At 42.7% G+C, this 20,617-nt stretch overlaps 1 protein-coding gene across 4 annotated transcripts in view; it reads left to right on the top strand.

The window, feature by feature from the left end:
• DLG5 (discs large MAGUK scaffold protein 5) overlaps positions 1-20,617 on the top strand; it is a 1,179,851-nt gene that overhangs the window by 133,540 nt on the left and 1,025,694 nt on the right. For all 4 annotated transcript variants that reach the window (XM_069240807.1, XM_069240806.1, XM_069240808.1 and 1 more), the window contains exons 6-7: positions 5,848-6,107; positions 6,583-6,895. In XM_069240807.1, coding sequence (XP_069096908.1) covers positions 5,848-6,107; positions 6,583-6,895 — 573 coding nt within the window. The remainder of the gene's footprint in view (positions 1-5,847; positions 6,108-6,582; positions 6,896-20,617) is intronic.

Below are 20,617 nucleotides of genomic sequence, written 5' to 3'. Positions count from 1 at the left end.
GATACAGCAAAAGCCATGGGCGCACTCTACTTCCCGCAGAGCAGAGGCACATTTCGCAAAACACCTTTTAGGGGAGGGTTTCGAGGACAACCTATAGAAACCACAACATCACAAACAAGGCCCACTTACCAAAGCCAATATCAGCGGGGAAGTTTTCGGGGGCAATATAGAGGGGGACAATTCCCAAAAAATAGAGGAAAATTCCAAAGCCCCAAAAGTCCTCAAAATAAGCAGTGACTTACAAGTCACACATCCCCATCACATAACACCTGTGGGGGGAAGACAAAGCCAATTTTACAAACATTGGGAGGAGATAACAACAGATACTTGGGTACTAGCAATTATCCAGCATGGTTATTGCATAGAATTTCTCGAATTCCCTCCAACAGTCCCACCGAAAACACACAGTATGTCAAAACAACATATAAATCTTCTAGGATTAGAAGTTCAAGCATTGCTCCAAAAAGAGGCAATAGAATTAGTACCAAAACAAGAACTAAACACAGGAGTTTACTCACTGTACTTTCTGGTACCCAAAAAAGACAAAACTCTAAGACCTATACTAGATCTCAGAATATTAAATACATACATCAAATCAGACCACTTTCACATGGTTACATTACAAGAAGTAATCCCCCTGCTCAAACAACAAGACTACATGACAACACTGGATCTAAAGGTTGCATATTTCCATATACCAATACATCCTTCACACAGAAAGTATCTAAGGTTTGTATTCCAAGGGATACATTACCAATTCAAAGTGTTGCCATTCGGAATAACGACTGCGCCAAGAGTTTTTACAAAATGTCTAGCAGTAGTAGCTGCACATATCAGAAGGCAGCAACTACATGTGTTCCCGTACCTAGACGATTGGTTAATCAAAACCAACACGCAAATACTGTGTTCATAACGCACAAATTATGTCATAGAAACCCTACACAAACTAGGTTTCTCAATCAATTACTCAAAGTCACACCTTCTGCCGTGTCAAACACAGCAATACCTAGGAGCAACAATCAACACAGTAAAAGGAATTGCCACTCCAAGTCCACAAAGAGTCCAAACATTCCACAATGTAATACAAGCCATGTATCCAAACCAAAAGATACAGGTCAAATTAGTAATGAAACTCCTAGGCATGATGTCCTCATGCATAGCCATTGTCCCAAACGCAAGGTTGCACATGCGGCCCTTACAACAGTGCCTAGCATCACAGTGGTCACAGTGGTCACAGGCACAGGGTCAACTTCTAGATCTGGTGTTGATAGACCGCCAAACATACATCTCGCTTCAATGGTGGAACAGTATAAATTTAAACCAAGGGCGGCCTTTTCAAGACCCAGTGCCACAATACGTAATAACAACAGATGCATCCATGACAGGGTGGGGAGCACACCTCAATCAGCACAGCATCCAAGGACAATGGGACATTCAGCAAAGACAGTTTCATATAAACCACTTAGAACTGTTAGCTGTGTTTCTAGCGCTCAAAGCATTTCAACCCATAATAACCCACAAATACACTCTTGTCAAAACAGACAACATGACAACAATGTATTACCTAAACAAACAGGGAGGAACACACTCGACACAGTTGTGTCTCCTAACACAAAAAATATGGCATTGGGCGTTTCACAACCACATTCGCCTAATAGCACAATTTATTCCAGGAATTCAGAATCAGTTTGCAGACAATCTCTCTCGGGATCACCAACAGATCCACGAATGGGAAATTCACCCCCAAATACTGAACACTTACTTCAGAATGTGGGGAATGCCACAAATAGATCTATTTGCAACAAAAGAAAACTCAAAATGCCAAAACTTCGCATCCAGGTACCCACAACATCAGTCTCAGGGCAATGCACTATGGATGAACTGGTCAGGGATATTTGCGTACGCTTTTCCCCCTCTCCCACTTCTTCCATATCTAGTAAACAAGTTGAGTCAAAACAAACTCAAACTCATACTAATAGCACCAACATGGGCAAGGCAACCTTGGTACACAACACTACTAGACCTCAGATCAGTAGTACCTCATGTCAAACTGCCAAACAGACCAGATCTGTTAACACAACACAAACAACAGATCAGACATCCAAATCCAGCATCGCTGAATCTAGCAATTTGGCTCCTGAAATCCTAGAATTCGGGCACTTAGACCTCACACAGGAATGTATGGAGGTCATAAAACAAGCTAGAAAACCTACCACTAGACACTGCTATGCAAATAAGTGGAAAAGATTTGTTTATTACTGCCATAATAATCAAATTCAACCTTTACACGCATCTGCAAAAGAGATAGTAGGATACTTACTACATTTGCAAAAATCTAAACTAGCTTTCTCTTCCATTAAAATACATCTTACGGCAATTTCAGCTTACCTGCAAATTACGCACTCAACTTCATTGTTTAGGATACCAGTCATAAAAGCGTTTATGGAAGGCCTAAAGAGAATTATACCACCAAGAACACCACCAGTTCCTTCATGGAACCTCAACATTGTCTTAACACGACTCATGGGTCCACCTTTTGAGCCCATGCACTCTTGTGAAATGCAATACTTAACGTGGAAAGTAGCATTTTTAATTGCCATCACATCTCTAAGAAGAGTGAGTGAAATTCAAGCATTTACCATTCAAGAACCATTTATTCAAATACACAAGAATAAAGTTGTTCTACGGACCATTCCTAAATTTTTACCAAAAGTAGTCTCACCATTTCACTTGAATCAAACGGTAGAATTACCAGTGTTCTTCCCACAGCCAGATTCTGTAGCTGAAAGAGCACTACATACATTAGACATCAAAAGAGCACTAATGTACTACATTGACAGAACAAAACTAATTCGAAAGACAAAACAACTATTTATCGCCTTTCAAAAACCTCATACAGGAAATCCAATTTCAAAACAAGGCATTGCTAGATGGATAGTTAAGTGCATTCAAACCTGCTATCTTAAAGCTAAAAGAGAACTGCCTATTACACCAAAGGCACACTCAACCAGAAAGAAGGGTGCTACCATGGCCTTTCTAGGAAATATTCCAATGAACGAAATATGTAAGGCAGCAACATGGTCTACGCCTCATACATTTACCAAGCACTACTGTGTAGATGTGTTAACTGCACAACAAGCAACAGTAGGTCAAGCTGTACTAAGAACATTATTTCAAACTACTTCAACTCCTACAGGCTGAACCACCGCTTTTGGGGAGATAACTGCTTACTAGTCTATGCACAGCATGTGTATCTGCAGCTACACATGCCATCGAACGGAAAATGTCACTTACCCAGTGTACATCTGTTCGTGGCATTAGTCGCTGCAGATTCACATGCGCCCACCCGCCTCCCCGGGAGCCTGTAGCCGTTTAGAAGTAGATCTTAAACATTTGTACATATGTAAATATATTACTTGAAACTTCATTATGTACATACGCATTCACTCCATTGTATGGGCACTATTACTAGCATACACAACTCCTATCTCACCCTCTGCGGGGAAAACAATCTAAGATGGAGTCGACGCCCATGCGCAATGGAGTCGAAATGGGAGGAGTCCCTCGGTCTCGTGACTCGAAAAGACTTCTTCGAAGAAAAACAACTTGTAACACTCCGAGCCCAACACCAGATGGCGGGATGTGCACAGCATGTGAATCTGCAGCGACTAATGCCACGAACAGATGTACACTGGGTAAGTGACATTTTCCATATAACAGTAGATCTTACCAGTGACCCTCAGTTAGCTGAGCCGTGAGACACCTTTGGAGGAGGCACATGTGAAGCCTCGCATGCAGGACAGTGGCAAAGCAGGAGGCCAGCACAGCGCAAAGGAGCATGACCGAGCAAACTTAGTTGACTACTGAATTGAAAAGAGGAAGCAGGTGATGAAAGTGTAAGATACTTTGATGGTTGGGAAAGGTTTCACCTAAGACCATATTTTAACCTGACCCTCGAAAGAGCTGTATTTGCAACAGCTGCAAGAGGAGCTTGGTAGGGTTTATAGTGGAAACCAAGCTGGGACAGTGACATAAGGAAACCGCTGTTTGTATGTAAGAATCTGCAGCATGCTGCTGCTCTTGATCAGCCAATCATCGAGGTAGGCACAGACGTGTATAACCTCTCTTCGCAGAAGTACTGTCACCACTCCTAGCAATTAGTAAACACCTTTGGAGTCGAGGTGAAACCCCAAAGAGGAGTATTTTTATCTGGTTGTGCTGTCCACTTACCACAAAGTAAGGCATCTCTGATAATCAGGATGGATGAGAATGTGAAAAAAGCATCCTTGAGAACAAGCACCATCCATGTCTCCCTGCTGAAGGAGTGCGATGACATCCTTGTAGGAACCTGGCCTGGTATGTTGTGGACACCTATGGTGTTGGCACCTTATGCCAGGTAACCCCTATTGGTGAATGAAGAGTGTGTGAGTGAGTGTTCTGCATGCGAGGCTTCACGTGTGCCTTCTCCAAAGGTGTCTTATGGCTCAGTGGTCTCTAATTGAGGGTCACTGGGAAGATGTGGTGTTGATAAAGGCACAGCACATTGCACTCTGCATTGGTATAACACCAGCAACTTGTTGCAAGACAGACCTTTTGTATACCCAGTTCTGTAGGCGCCCTTTACAACAGACTTCTCTGTCATTGGCTGGGGCGTGCATTTCAAGAAAATCATCGTACAAAGTATTAGCTCCTCTTAGGAGCAGTATTACCACATCAGTTACGTCTAACTGCATGCCTTCCTTCTGACCCTAAAGCCTTCTTTAAATTTTTTTGCAGCTTATGTGGCACTGGACACTCTGCCTCCTGAAAATACAAAAATACCCAAACTTTGCCACTAGCTATCTACATCCACAGCTTATGTGCAGTGCACTGTGGATAAATTGGTCAGGAATATTTGCCTACTCATTTCTGTATCTCATGGTGCTGCAATTTCTGGTGAGAACACTTGGGCAAACATCACTATCTCTCACCCTGGTAGCACAGACCTTCTTAAAATGTCCATCATATCCCCCCAACACACACACCCCACAAGAGACTTCCCCTCATGCCAGACCTTCTCACACCCTAGGCAAGGTCAGGAATCTGGATCCCAGGCAGCTCAACCTTGCGATTTGACAAGTAGAAATAAGCTACCATAACCTTCCACAAGATTGTATGGCTACTGTAAAGGAAGCCAGACTGCCCACACCTCTGCCCTTTAGTACAACAAATTTGAAAAGCTTTATTAATCTCTGCATGTCTGAAAACCCGAATCCCCTAAAACCTACCATCCAGGATAGCATAGCCTGCCTCTTATACTCAACAAAAGGGCTGTCACACCTGTATTCACTTGGACTAAACCACATTTTCAACCTACACACAACAGAAAACACTGGACCCTCTTTAGCATTATTGTGGTCAAAGCCTTTATTAGGGCATTTGAAAGAGTCAGACCTGCTAAAATGCAGCCTGCATCTATGTGGAATCTCGATGTAGCTCTCACCAATCTCATGGGTTCATCCTTTTAGGCTATACAGGTCAGCCTGTTGTATATACATATTTTCTCTTTCCATTTCCCTCTCTCACTTCACTGTTCTGATAATGTGATGATGAGCTACACCTGGATTTACAGAATGCTAGTGGACTGCATACTTCTCCAGACATTGAGCTAGTCTCATCACTTAGGCCACTAATAGATAAAACTGCCTCTTGGCAGTAGTTGTGTGAATGGTAATTAAATCAATTGCAAACAGAGCAGTGGCACTTATTTTTGTAATGAGAATGATATATCCAGGTATTATTTCTCTTCAGGCTGGTGCAACTAGTTATTTCTCATCATTAAAGACCTAAAGTGTTGTATTTCTTTAGGTTATGAAACAGAATGGCTCCTCAGAGATCCTCAACAAGCTTTATGATACGGCAATGGACAAGTTGGAGGTGATCAAAAAGGACTATGAAGCACTAAGGAAGCGGTACAATGAGAAGATAGCTACGCACAACACTGACTTGAGTCGTCTGGAGCAAGTGGAGGAGGAGAATCGGTGCCTGCAGAAACAAATGGATACATTAATGAAGCAAAGGGATACAGCAATTCACTTCCAGCAACAATATTCATCCTCCTTGAGAAGGTATTTACCTTAGGTGGCATACCATGCTGCACATTCACCGCCACCTCTACTTGTTATTTCATCACCACCACTTTCTTAATTATCCTATTGTTTCTCCCTTAGCCTTCCTGATTCCATTTATTTCGTTTACTCATCCTCTGGCATGTATTTTTCCCCACTGAGATACTGCTATCATCTTGTGTTTTTACATCTTCATATATATGTTTCCTTAAGCCTCTCTTTAAATAAATACCCCATCATTTTCTCCACTAACTGCCCATTGTTTCTGTCTCGTTTTATGGGTACAATGCTCAGATTGTTTTTCAACTTTTCCTTCCTGTTATAAGCCTAATAGTTAAATAGTAGATTATATAGGTTATTCTAGTAGTATAATATTTGGACAGACTTTTTAGTTTGCAGCTTTTGTAAAAATCTGCCCTACAAAATGGGGAATATTCTACTATTCCACTTAGATGCATTTTCATTTCTTGGTTAGGTATGAGTCAGTACAGCAGGAGATGACCAAGCTTACATCACAGAATAGGGAACTGCAGAGGGAGATGGAGCGTTTGCAAACAGAGGTGACCCGTTTAAAGACTATGCAGCTCAAGGCAGTGAAGGATGCTGAGAAGTCCAAGGAAGAAAGAGATTCTGTGTTCAACGAGTACCGCCTCATCATGAGTGAGCGTGACCAGGTTATCAAAGAAGTGGACAAACTTCAAACTGAGCTTGAGCTGGCAGAAGGGAAGCTGAAGAATACCTCATCTGAGAAACGTGTGACTAGTGATGAGATTGAGGCATTAAAACAGGTACATACATTCAGGCTTATATTGGTAAATAAATATGGCTGTTTTTACATATGCATGCTCACACTGGTTATGTAATGTCACCAGGTTACTGCAGCAAACCTTACAAACAGTCTAGGCAGGTCCTTTTAAAATGAATTTAGTTAGCAGAGTATGGTTGTGGGTAGTGGCCAAGGAAGGTGAGGTTATGCTTTTTCTCTGAGAGCCACCTGCCCCATACAGATGATGATGATAGGCTGCGCGTAAATGTGCTTCTTGGGTAGGTACAAAAACTGCTCTAATCTGTGTGGTTTCTTTGCTGATTAGAACATAGTGTTTATAGCATGTGTGGCTGTAGATATACATGCTGTGCATTGTTGTGCCATCTAGTGTCGGACACAGATATTGAAAGTTTTCTTTTTTGTTCAAAGAAGTCTTTTCGATTTATTATATACCCTCTGACTCCCCCCTTAGTTGGCAGTGCCCAAGGGCACGACTCCATTGTTAAATTGTTTTTATTTGGCCATTGGGTTCGGATGCGTACCAATAGGCCTGACACCAGGCCTCGAATCAAGTTAACACCAAGAACTGTGAGTATGGTTGAGTCCCAAGCATCCGTAACCCTCACAAGAGGCATCACACCGAGGTGGAGCAGCACCCTCCAGGAGGTCAGGCTTAAAGCACTGGGCACAGTACACTGCCACCTACAAGGTCTCTGCGGCCTTTGGGCTTGGGTTGAAGGCAAGGCATAGGAGTCAAAGCATCATTCAGCCAAGTGCCTCGACAACCCACACCTCCATCTGCCCTCCCGTTTCCAAAAAACTGAAACTCCTTTCAAAGCTTAATGCTCGGTTGACACATGGACCTAGCGCAGCGCTGAAGATGGCATTGGTGCCCAGGCTGCCCTCTTCAGCCAGCTCCAATGACTCAGGAGGAACTGGGTGAGAGACAGAAATGTAATTTCATCCACACCAGTACAGGGAACATTTCTTTGACACCATGAATGACCATAGAACTCTTGCCCAGGAAAAAGCAGCTGGTTTATGAGAATGTGCCTGACATTTCCTGTAAATCTACAACACTGCCAAAAAGGCGTAAGAACTCAGCTACTAATCTGCCTCCTATATTTACCCATCACCTCCACCACTTCCACCTACTCTCCACAGCCTTTTTTAGGCACCTCTAGCACCAGCCAGTGTACTGCACTTGGTAAGTCGCTTCTACCACAGAAGAACCATGGGAAGATTATGATGTGAAGTCTCCAGGCGATCCACACCTAAAACCAGTCAGGGCTTCTCCCCCAGACCAAATAGTAGCCTACTATCGGATCATCCAAAGGGCAGCATCATACAAAAAGGTACGCATGCACACCATACCTGAAGGAAGTTGACTTATTGAAACCCTCTCAAAGTGGGGACTTACATTGCAGTTCCTGCTTACATTAAGGGTGTGGGGATGTGTAAATCTACCACTGACACCTTCAATGAGCCTTTTGAAGCCAGGGTGATTGCTCCCAGAATGGAGAAAGTGTTTAAACCTTCTCCCTCAGAACCTCCTTATATCAGTGGGACATATTCCACCAGACTCCCTGATAGTGCATATTGCACATAAACATGCTGTTGCCCAGGCAACAGGCGGTGTCCACTGGCTGACAAGGAGAGCAAGAGGTTACACGCAAGGATTCTGCCTGGGTAACAAGTCAAATACGGGCAGAGGTACTCCCACCAAAAGAGCCTCCACCTCAAAACATTGACATGCCACACACCCTCCCGATTACACATCACCATTCAGTGGGCTACTGCAACTTTTCCTTCCACATTGGGGAGAAATCACCCCAGACTTATTGGTTCAAGGGATTATACAATATGGGTATTGCCTAGAAAATCTCTCACTCCCACCAAACATTGCAACCCGTGTACACACCGTAAGTGCAGAACACATTCCCCTTCTCCAGGGAGGTGGTAAAGGTGTTTCTCCTCAAAGGAGCTAGAGAGTCAGCAATCTTACAGCACCAGGGCAGGAAGCGTCAACTGCCAGTGCTTTCTAATCCCAAAACGGATGGCTTTATCAGATTGGTTCAGGACCTCATGCCCCTCAACAAATACATCTTCTCTGAACATTTCCATATGACAACCCTGCAGGATGTTAGTTATTCCACTACCACAGCAAGACCACATCATGACTGCTCTAGACCAGAAGGGCTTTTCCTTCAACATTCCCATTCACTCTTCTCACCATTGCTACCTTCAGTTCATTGTAAGTGACCAATGCTACTAATTCAAGGTGCTGTCCCTCAGGGTTTTCACAGTCCCAAGGGTGTTCACAAAATGTCTACCGGTTAAAGCCATCCACCTCAGAAGGGGGGGGGGAGGGCTTATGTCTTCCCCTATGTAGACGATTGGCTGAAAAAGCATGTGGGCAGTCAACAGTGTCTAGTACATAGTCAAGCTGCTATCTCTCTGCTTCGCAGCTTGGGATTTTCTATTAACACCGCCAAGTGTCACTTTCAGCCTTTACAAATTAAGCCCTTTCTAGAGTCAGTTTAGTGTCATATCCCATCCTCCAGAGAGTGCTATCCTTCCAACAGTTACTTCTTTGTCTGCCAAATCATTATCTTCCAGTCAGACCAGTGATGCGCCTCTTAGGAATTAGTTTCCTGTATTGTCGTAGTTTCCCATGCCAAATTGCACATTAATTAATTGCAGGAATGCCTCTTAGCACATTGCTAAAAAACGAAGGGTCACCTATAGGATCAAGAGTTAGTAGGGGCCAGCTTTCATCCCTCTCTCCAGTTGTATAACAGCAACATTTTGTTTCGGGGCAGTCCCTTCATGGACCCCATTCCACAAGTGATTACCCCAGTATCTCTTGTTGGTGTGGGGGGCACATCTCCACATCATGACCGTTCAGGGTCTGTGGTCACCCCAGCAAACAGACCAGACCATCCACATCTACTAACTGGAACTTTTGCCATGCAAAGCCTTATTTCAGAACATTCAGGGAAATCAGTACTCCTAACGCCACAGTGTGACCGCCATTTACCTTCTGCTAAAACAGGGCAGAACTCACTTGCCACAGTTCTCAGCACAGGCGCAAAAGAATTTGGCATTTGGCAATTCACCATCAATTTTACCTCCTCTCAAAGTATTTTTCATTTAGTGGACAAAGATTTAGCAGACTTGCTCAACAAGACGCATCAAGAAGTCCATGAGTGTGTACTCCACCCACAAGTCCTATTACTGTATTTCCAACTCTGGGTGTTCCTGCAAAAAGACCTATTTGTCATGCTCGAAACGGCAAAATGCCAAAATGTTCACCTTCAGATTTTCACACCCACAGTTCTTTGGCACTCCACTATGGAAGAGCTGGTCAGAGATATGTGCCTGTGCTTTTCCTTCTCTCCCATTTCTTCCATATCTGGCAAGGATGTTATGGTAAATATCCCTCACCTCTGTCCTGATGGCTCCCAGGTTGGCCAGACTATCAAGATTTTCAGCCTTTCTCGAGATGTCACTTACTCCTCGCTCAGAAGGAGGGCAAAATCTTTCGGACCCCATGCAGTTCAGTCTAGCAGTGTGACAACTAAGATCTTGAATTTGGTTATTTAAGTCTACTGCAAGAATACATTAACATTCTGAAACAGCCTTCCAGGCCCACTACTGGGGCCTGCGTCGCTGCAAAGTGGAATAAATATGTCCACTACTGGAATTATAAGAATTTTAACTCCCATTAACAAGTGGTTTAGGACATTGTCTGTTATTTGCTTCAGCTAAAACAAATCAGGTATACACTTCCATGCCTCTACACCATGCCTCTATTTTGCAGAGAAGAGAACATTCTTAACTCATTTTACAATTCCTGTCATGAAAGCCTTCATGAAAGGCCTTAAATGGGATAACAAACCCAGGGTTCCATCCACCCTTTTCCAGAGTAGTCATCACAAGACTCGTGTGTCTGCCATTCGAGACACTTCATTTGTGACCTTTGTAGTTCCTCTCCTGGAAAGTAGCTTTCCTCATAGCTGTTACCACAATATGATGCTTAAGTCAATTACAGGTCCTCACTCTACAAGAACCCTTCATACATGTTTATACAGATAGGGTTTTCCTTCAAATGAACCTGAAGATTGTTTTTGAAGGTAATCTCTCCCTCCTATATCGAACAATTGATCTACCAGAAGGCTTTTCACACTGGTTGTAAAGCAAGCCTTTTTGACCTGCATTGACATATACTAACCTTTTAGTACAATTCATTAGATTTTTGTCCATTTTGCTAAACCTCATAAATGTAACCTAATATTAAAGGCTTGCTAGATGAATTGTTAAGTGTATCCAAAGTTGCTGCCTTTTAGCCAAAAGAGAGCTCCCCACTCCCCTGTACCACATTCTGCTAGGAAGAATGGGGCAACTGTAGACCTTTTAGGGAACATTCCCATAGCTAACATCTATAGGTCAGCCTTATGGTCAACCTCCGTAACGTTACTTAGCATTAATGTGTGAATATTGTAACCAACAACAGGCTAGAGTCAAACAGTCTTAATTCTTTTTTATTTCAGACATTTGCATCATCCACTGTGTTGGGAAATACTGCTTTACTGTCTATGCAGAGCATGTGTATCTACAGGAACACATTCCACGAAAATGTTACCCTGTAAGCATCTGTTTATAGCTTGTAGTGCTGTAGATTAACGTGCTCCCACCCTCCTACCCAGAGTCAGTGTTTGTTGCAGAGCTCTGTATTGCTAATATACATCTTTCTCATACATTATTTGTATGATCACGATGTTCTTGCAACTCCCTACTCCATATTTACACTCATTCAGTATGCAAAAAACTATTTAACAATGGAGTCTGTGCCCTTGTGCCGTGCTAAGGGAAGAGTCACAAAGTATGTTTTGAATTAAAACAACTTGAGGTGTCCGAGCCCAACACTCAATGGCAGGAGTATGCAGAGCATATGTATCCACAGTTCTGAAACCTGCAAACAAATGCTTTCCGTGTAAGTAACATATTATTTTTTAGCATATGCTGCACACCAGTAACTAAATGACCTGCTGCAGCTTTAGAATTGTGTATTGCACAGCTTAACTGTACTTGGCCTAAATTTTTCTTTTTGCATTCCACTAACAATTCTTCAGTGAAAAGAAGATAAAACAATTTACATATGTATGTTTGTTTAAAAAACAAGAGAGAGAGAAACCCCATGTTGGGGTGCGATGGGTTTTTTGTTATTTAGGTATAATGATATGCGTCCAGAAACTGCTTAATATAATTAGTGGATGGGCAGAAAGATGTATTTGTGAAAGCAGAGGGCTTAAATAAAGCCTGCCCATCCCTGTTAACCTTTCCTCATCTGGCCTGTCTCTTTGGCAATGATGCAAACTAATGTAATAATGCTGCCTAATATGTTTAATGTCAAGTATGTACAAATCTATGATGGAATACCTAAAACTGTATACTGTTTGTTTGGCTCAGCAGTGAACATATAGTATGTAAAATTACTTTTATAATATAATGATGTTGCATATTGACTTAACGGCCCTCTTACTGTACCATCTGGTACCTCAGTTGGTAAGGGAAGGGCATATTGCAGTCAGCTAGACACAGAGAAAAGTTGGAAGGCCCTTTGAGATGGTGTCTGGTGTTGTGATGTTCCAAATTTGGTCCTATTTTATTAAGATCACTTCAGTTTCAGAATTAAGTTTATCTGACTCCCTAACCTCCTTGATGCCAGACCTTTAGCCTAGAGAACATTAGACTTGACTGTTTTGTCAAGTCTTTCACATTATTAAGGGAAATTATTCGCACCAAAATCTACGATTATGCAGCCTTTATTGTATAGGGTGTGCCACCCATCAATTTAAGTCGTATACTGATGTTTCAATATCCAGCTTCCACCTTAAAAGTAAGCCACCCCAGGATTTAATCCAGCTGAGTCCTTCGGTTCCATCCTTTGTGGCTTTTGGGCATGGGTGATAACTAAAGTCTGGTTAAATGATTGTTGACTCTACCAAAAGGTCATCAGTTTGAAATTCATATTTTTTCTTTTCAGCTCTCTTTGGTTTGGCTCTTTGCCATGTTCCTTTATGTGGTGTTTGGCTAAAGGTTTTTCACACACACCTACTAAGTGCTGTGTCTTTTCTGGAGATCCTAATATATTTGACACCATTATTTCTCCGCCCATGGTAAAAATGGTGTATCTGTTTCTTTTTTTGGAAGGTTTTGGGTTTTTAAGCTCTCACTTTTTTTTACCCTGATCCAGCACATTAATTTGATGATGATTAAACTGCAATTAGTATTAGATTTTGTTCTTCAGTTGCCATGCTTTCCTCCCTTCTGCAGTCACCTTTTTATCTAGTCCTAATATTGGTTTCATAGACCTATACCAAAAAGTCTCTTGGGTGCATTAGGATTAGTAGGATTTTTGGCTAACAGTTTGTTTGAAAGGGGAGAACACACCCTTCCCCACTTACACCACATGTTCACCTTCTCCATTGGCCAACAGCCTCCCCAGACTTCTGTCTAAAATAGTTTTGATTTTTCGAGTTGGGAGTCCTGACTTTCATTGCACACTGTGATTTGCCATTTGTTTGCGAGGATGAAATGCTCTGTGCTTTGTAATATACTGTCCATTTTCATTTTCCATATTCTCCCTTGATAATTCTCAGAGGAAATTGTCTTTTGAAACTTAATAGCCCATGTTCCCTCATTTTACACATGCGCTATCATTTTGGAGCCTGTACTTGCTTGGATGACGGATTGGTTTCACTCTAAGTAAAATTAGGCACTGTTCCGTGGAACTTGGTAGTGTACTCAGACTCCCTCTTCAGGTTGTTGCCCTCACACTTTCCAGTGTTCACAACTAGTCAGTCAAGCCTGCTGGGAAATTTGGCAAACAATAACTAGAAGTAATGGCACAGATCATTCCCCTTAAAGATTTCCTGACAGCTCATTAATTTCCTTTTCAGCATTATCTATCTAATGGAAATCAAATGTTCTCTCTCATTATTATAGTGCCATACAGTCATTAATACCACCCCACTGGATACATAACAATGCTGCATCCCCAATTGTCCTACTTGTGGGATATCCTGGCAAAACCCAGAGAATCTAAGGGCATCTTCCTCTGCTTGGGGTCAGGAATGCGTCATCAGTCCTTTTCTTGATATATATCAAATCAGATCAATCAAGCGGTATTGGAGAGGCTGAAGGGAAAATACAAACTGCACTCCTGCATCCACTGCACACCAGGGCTCCTAATCCGAAGTCCTCTACTTGGTATATCAACCTAGGATACTCTGGTCTGGTTCCAAACTTTTGACCTAGAGGATGCAGTAGTCTTTTTGCTAGTGGACTGTTGCATTCTGCCCCCTGCATAAACCTCTGCTTATCCAGTGTTCGGACTTAAAAGTTGTGTTTTGTTGTATTTAATGCATCCAATGCTGAATTGTAACTGAGGAAAAGTATACAACATTTGTTAAACACCAAAATCTGCATGTTAGTCCCCAAAAATGAATACGCTCCATAGCATATCCTGGGATCATTGTTAATTGAGAGATGCAATAAATAGCACTTTCACTCACATTCAGGCCCATAGTATTGGTTTTGAACTTGCGCATGGTGAATAAATGTCCTGCAGAGAACAGTGATGTCTACAGCAGTCGCAGTGAGATACTTTGCTTTCTTTCCAGCAATCATCATAACAATGTTGGCTGCCAGCCAATTTTAATATTTATTTTTTGAAAGACTGGTGTGACTGAAAACTGTCTACACATTCTGTTCTACTGTTCTTGTGTCCAGCATAGCAGTGTTTAAGTTCATCTCTTCTCAACATGTTTTTATCTATTCTATGGGCTTTAACCACGCCCATCACTTTCATTGGTTCCCGTGCCTGCCTTTCAAAAATCTGTTGATGTCGTTGGTAAATGCGTTACGTTTGTCCCGCCTTGAGGCTGGTTTGTTACTGCCTTGGAGACTGTCCCTGTTACATGGATTATTGCACAATCCGCCATGTAACTTGACGCACTATTTTTCTCTCTTGCCTCGCCGCTTTGCAATGCGTGGCCATATTTTGTTTCTTCTTCTTTCTTGTTTTCAGGCATCTTGTTGTTTTTGTGATGCCTGTGGGTTTTTATTTTTATTTTATTTTTTTCAGTCTTATATAGCGCAAACTCTACATGAAGGTATTGGAGTGCTTTATTTTATTTTTTTGCAATTTTATGTAGTGGGAACTCTACATAAAGGTATTACAGTGCTTTACATGAGCATCGGTTACATTACACAAGAACACATTCATTTTTGGTAGCACAAGGAGATTAAGTGATTTTCCCAAAATCACAGGATGTTGAGCCGGCGCTGAAACTCAAACCATGTTCCCAAGCTTCATCGTTGGCAGCTCTGGCCCTTATGCCTCATCCTTTTACCCTAGAGTTCTTTGTCTGCTGCGTGTTGGAGCAGTCTGGGAATCACTCTTTTTTTTTTTTTTCATAGCGCTTGGTAATACAATTTCTCCCATTTCATAGCGCTACAAAGCAGGTGCCTTTCTCAAAGTCACTATAATTTATTTGCATCGACCTTGAAGAGATGAAGAGGTGAAAAAGCTATGTCAGGATTGTATTCTGTCAAATTTTCCTTCTGTCAAGACCTCTGCAGTGGGTGCATTAACCAACTGACTTGAGTTGAGGTTAACACTAGGCAATAACACGTGCTCTTGATAACCTCAGGAGAGTTCCCAACAAAGCACATAGGTTAGTTCTAGGCAAAAAGAAAGTAAAAGGTGTTGTCTCCAAAATGGTGGCAGTGGAGTTGTGACTGCAGACCCAAGCACTTCACGGCCTCAAGCTTGATAGCAAAAAACATCGGGCCTTTGGATGTATAATGAGCCTCTTCAAATAGAGTTCAGTTAGTAGAGGCAGCCATTTTCCTAACCATGTAGCGCAAAGAAGCTAACACAAGAGTGCCGCAGTGAGAGGAGGGCACAAAAGTGGAGCAAATTCAATCACTTCCTCCTCTCAGAATTCACTAGTGTCATGGCTTTGACAGTCCCCTCACAGCTACTGCAACCTTGCTGATGCTACTTCCGGAAGCGTTTGTCTGATACTATGCTCAAAAAGCTCTACTTCCTGTTTGAAGAGGCCCCACCTAGAATAGCACTTCTTCCAGTTGCTCTCAAAGGCGCAGCGTGCTTCCCCATCTGGATTCCTGTGTATATAATATCAAAGCCAGTCTGTAGGAATGACGCAAAAACACTCCCAAGATGGTGGCCTTGATGTGTCCTTTCTCCTGCAGTGACAGGCCTGGGAGGGTTGCTGTGGCACCTGGAATACATCCACTACACTCCAAATCAAATCACATAGGTAAAAGACATTGTAATTTACAACACCAATATCTCTAACTCTCACAAATGTGAGACCTAATGCATTGCAAATGCTTGTTAGTTATTTGTACTGGCTACTCTATGCGAGTAGCAGCATCTAGACAATATCTTGGAAGATAGTGCATATCGAAGGCAGCTATAAAGCCACTAATATGGTTCTTTCTGCAACAACTATGCAGTTATACTAATTCTAGGTGTTTCATTGTCACATGCTCCCAAACAAGAGATTCTCAGGTGTGGCCCGCTAACACACTTGCAAAACATGGCTGCTTTTTAGCAGAAGTGCTGTGGAAAGATCTGCAGTTCAACTTACCAATATCAAATTTTTCATCTGAACTCTGACCTTCATTGTTTCAAATGTAGTATGTATTTATTAGTTTGTATTCAGCTCAAGATACACAATAGCAATTACAAAACAATGTGCATTTAGAATGTAGGCACTAAGAAACTGGTGATAGCAGACTTCTTGGTAGTTCTGTATTTCAGTTCTATGGGACTGTGAAGATACCTTGAGAAAAAAGTAATTCTTCTCATCAACAGACTTACTAAAGTGGTATCTTGCACAATAGGTTTATTAATAGCTGGTTCTTCTTCCCCCACCATTCTTTATGTAGTACTGACATGGCATAGTTCAGAACTGTGTGGCAGCAACCTGCACATAGGAAGAAAGGATACAGTAACTGTTTATTAGTCTTCATACCGTATCTGTATGTAATAGTTAATTTCCACTGTACCCCTTTTAAGATGCTCTTCCTCCTTAGTCCTCTTCGTTCCGACACACTCTGGCTGGATAGCTAACAGCAGAGTATAATTGTTTTGAGGAGTGAATGGATAGTGTGCAGTCTCATCATCAACAGTAATGGTTAATCAGTTTTATCCCCTCTTTAAAGAAGTTCACGTTCTCAAGCACTGATACGTTTTTAGGTCAAGCCTCGATAGAGCTTGCGCTGTTGCTTAACGACTTTATGCATATACTTTGTGGGCTTCAATTCCAGCCATTGCTTTTCATTTGTCTCTGTCGATGTCCTTTAAAAATCCTTGCTTGCTAATGGTCAATCCGTCCTCTTTTTCCCTCCTTTTTTGTCTTGTTTCCTCCTACGCAGCACCGGCCAAGATCTAGATCTTTACGATTTGCTTGTTTATCTGTTAGTTTGGGGGAACTATTTCATCACTTCTTTCCTGCTCATGTTACACTATGGTGCTTGGTCAGCTTGGGCACCCAACTTTCAGTAAACATGGCTGTATTCATTGAGATAGCATTGTGATTTTGGAGGCTTTTATTCTTTTCAGCACAGTGCCCGCTTCATGGCCCCCGTGCTTGATGTTTTAGTCATGCACCTAACGTTTATCTACACAGCTTTTTTTTCTTTTTTTCGGCTACCCGAACCTCGCTGTACTGTGCATGCTCTGTGGCCTCCTCGTGCATCACTTGCAAAGGCCACCACATCCCTCCCGCTAAAGTACGGACTGATGCTCCGTGCTTGTTAATTTCACTTTCTTTGACTACTTCTCATCTCTCGGCCATTTGCTGTTCCAAGTGGTGGCTCTGACCATGTCTTTTCATATGTGTAGCGTTGAGTTCCTCCTGTCACTGAGTCCCTGCATGTATTGCACTGTTCTTAATGTCCTCTCGTTGGTGTGATTATGTGCTGTCATTGAGCTTGCTGTTCTCTTTTCCGAGCCGGGTTCATGTGAGGACAGAGTCCTGTCCTTCTCCATGACTCTTTCCTTCTCTAGCTGGTGATGTTGTGACGAACAGTGCCCTGTCATCGTGCCATCAGCACCATCTGTTTTTCTGTGGGCCGTCTGAGCCCGGATTCCCCCACGTGGTACGTGGGATGATTCAGGGGAGTGGCCACGGCTTCTTGTTTTGGGCTGCTACCACCACCCTGGGAGAGAGAGCACGGAGAGGCACCTTCTCAGGTGGAGGGGGCTTCTAAAGGATGACCGCGCTGAGGTAAGGAGACTCATTGAATCTGTCATATTTGTCTGTGTTTTGAAGTTAGGTAATCCGATGCCATTCAAAACCAGTGCTGATGTCCTCTCCTTTAATATGTACCCCTGCCTCACCTGCGTTGCAGCCCCATCTTCGAGAATTGCATTGGTTGGCTGGATGCGTTTTATTTATTTATTATATATTTTTTTTTTAACCTGGAGCTTGCGTCCAGTAGACTATGGTTATTCTGAATTAAAAACTGGTGGTTATTTCTCATTTACTCACCCCTTTCCTTTACATTTTGATCGTTCAGTAGAGTAAATACCTGTATTCATGCCCCCCTCTCAAGTCAAGCAAGTGACTGTTTCAACAGACCCCCCCCCCCCCCCCAAAGTGCTCTTCAGGAACCCCATGTGCCCTCTGTGCAACTTTATAAGTTGTAAACCACTTGTCAGTGTCTTCTCCCACCACATAACTAGGCACCAAATCCTATTCAAACCTTCTTGTCTTTATCCGTTACCCTATGTATCCTGGCACCATCACTGCTGAATTCAAACTACCTAGCCTCGAGCTCCATCTCTTTCAGACTCCCATCCATGAGCCAATTGAAGTTTTTTCTCAGCTCAGCTTCAGCTTTCCTTTCTTATGCGTCTGTTTACTTTTGCTAACTGCAGCCTAAATTTTCTCTCCTCTCCGGTCAGGCCATGACCTGGGACTCTGCTTTCTGCCCTCACAGGAGGCACAAATCCCGGTGTGTCATCCTCAACTGCTGTTGGCTGTTAATCTGAAGAGCCATTCTCAAGCTCCCCCAACTCGCCCTGCTCTTGGGAGTTGGATTCTGCCCAGGCCTTCAGTACCTTTTGATCCACTCCCTTCTTGGAAGGTCCACAAGCAGGTACCCCCCATAACTCTGTAAAAGCCCTTCAGCTGGGTAACTGTGTATTCCTCCAGCTTAGCCAGGTCAAGCTTCTCAGCTCCACTTGTGGACCCATCCAGACACATGATGTACAGGACTAAAGATGCAAAGCAGGGAAAACTGCAGAAAAAATCTAAATGGTCTTTAAAACTGGGTAAATAGTGTACGCGTAGCTCTTGTATGGCACAGCACAAACACAAGTTCTATCCTCACAGCTGATCACCAATGTTAGAAATTGGGTCTTTAGTTGGCAGAGGTATACAACCTGTCCAAGTAGAGACCACAGTTCTAGTCAGGGTAAGTCACAAAACAATCCCAAATATCCTGTGCTCACCTTCTGGTAGCTTGGCACAGAGCAGGCAAGCTTAACTTAGAAGGCAATGTGTGAAGTATCTATGCAATAAATCCTACAGTAACACAGTGAAAACACCACAAAAAGCAATCCACACCAGTTTAGGCAATAAATAATATTTATCTGAAGAAAATAAGCCAGAAACTAGACAAATCCAATATGAACAAGTCAAGATATTGCTTTTTAAAGGTTTAAATGAGTCTTAATCCTTAAGAATCAGAGTTTGGATCCTTGTAACACACAGTACCTGCGGTGCATCAAAAATAACGATGCACAGAGGAGGAGATGTGTTGGAAAATAATGCACTGCGTCTGCTTTTCCAGCGCGGCACAGATAATGCGTTGTTTCTTTCCACGCTGCAAAGTGATGCGTTGATTTCCAGGAACGCAGCCTTGGTTGCTCACTGCGATGTAGGAATATTTTGACTCTCAGGGACGATTGCGTTGATTTTTCAACACACAGGGATTTGCTTCTCTTTGCTGTGAAGGCTTTGTGGCCCTAATACTTCAGAACAGGGGGCAAGCTCAGTCCAAGCTCTTGGAGAGCACTTTTGGGAACGGCAGAGTCCTCCCAGCTGAGTCATGGGCCATCAGGCAGCAGCAGGGCAGAAGTCCTTCTAGCAAAGCAGCCCATATGAGTCCTTTGGGAAGCCAGCAGGCCCTCTGACAGAGTCCAGTTGTAGATCCAGACGTTTCTAATTTTGGAGGGTCACAGACCCAGTATATATACCCAAAATGCCTTTGAAGTGGGGGAAACTTCAAAGAGTTGTTTTGAAGTGCACCAGTTCTCCTTTCAACCTAGCCCTGTGGGGGCTTATCAGTTCTTTGTGTGAGGGCAGGCCACTGGCCTTTGAAGTGTGAAAGCCCCTACACCCTTCCTGCTCAGGAAACCCATCTGTATGCAGATGCAGCTGAGTATCCTATGTTTATGGCTGTCTGTCTGGATGGAATGCACAAGGGAGGCTGTACCCCAGTCAAGTCCAGACGTAGATTGAAGACAGTGAGTGCAGAGAAATGCTCAGATTCTAAAAATGGCATTTCTAAAATAGTAGTATTAAATCCAATTTCACCAGCAAGTAGGATTTTCTATCACCATTCTGGCCATACTAAACATGACAGGGCTACTCCTTTCAGATCAAATTCGACCACTTAAAAAGTATATAAGGGT

Source organism: Pleurodeles waltl, chromosome 6 (genome assembly GCF_031143425.1).
Source record: "Pleurodeles waltl isolate 20211129_DDA chromosome 6, aPleWal1.hap1.20221129, whole genome shotgun sequence".
In the NCBI taxonomy this organism is placed as follows: Eukaryota; Metazoa; Chordata; class Amphibia; order Caudata; family Salamandridae; genus Pleurodeles; species Pleurodeles waltl.
Note: the sequence above shows the minus strand (reverse complement) of the source record. Positions and strands in the feature narration are given on the sequence as shown.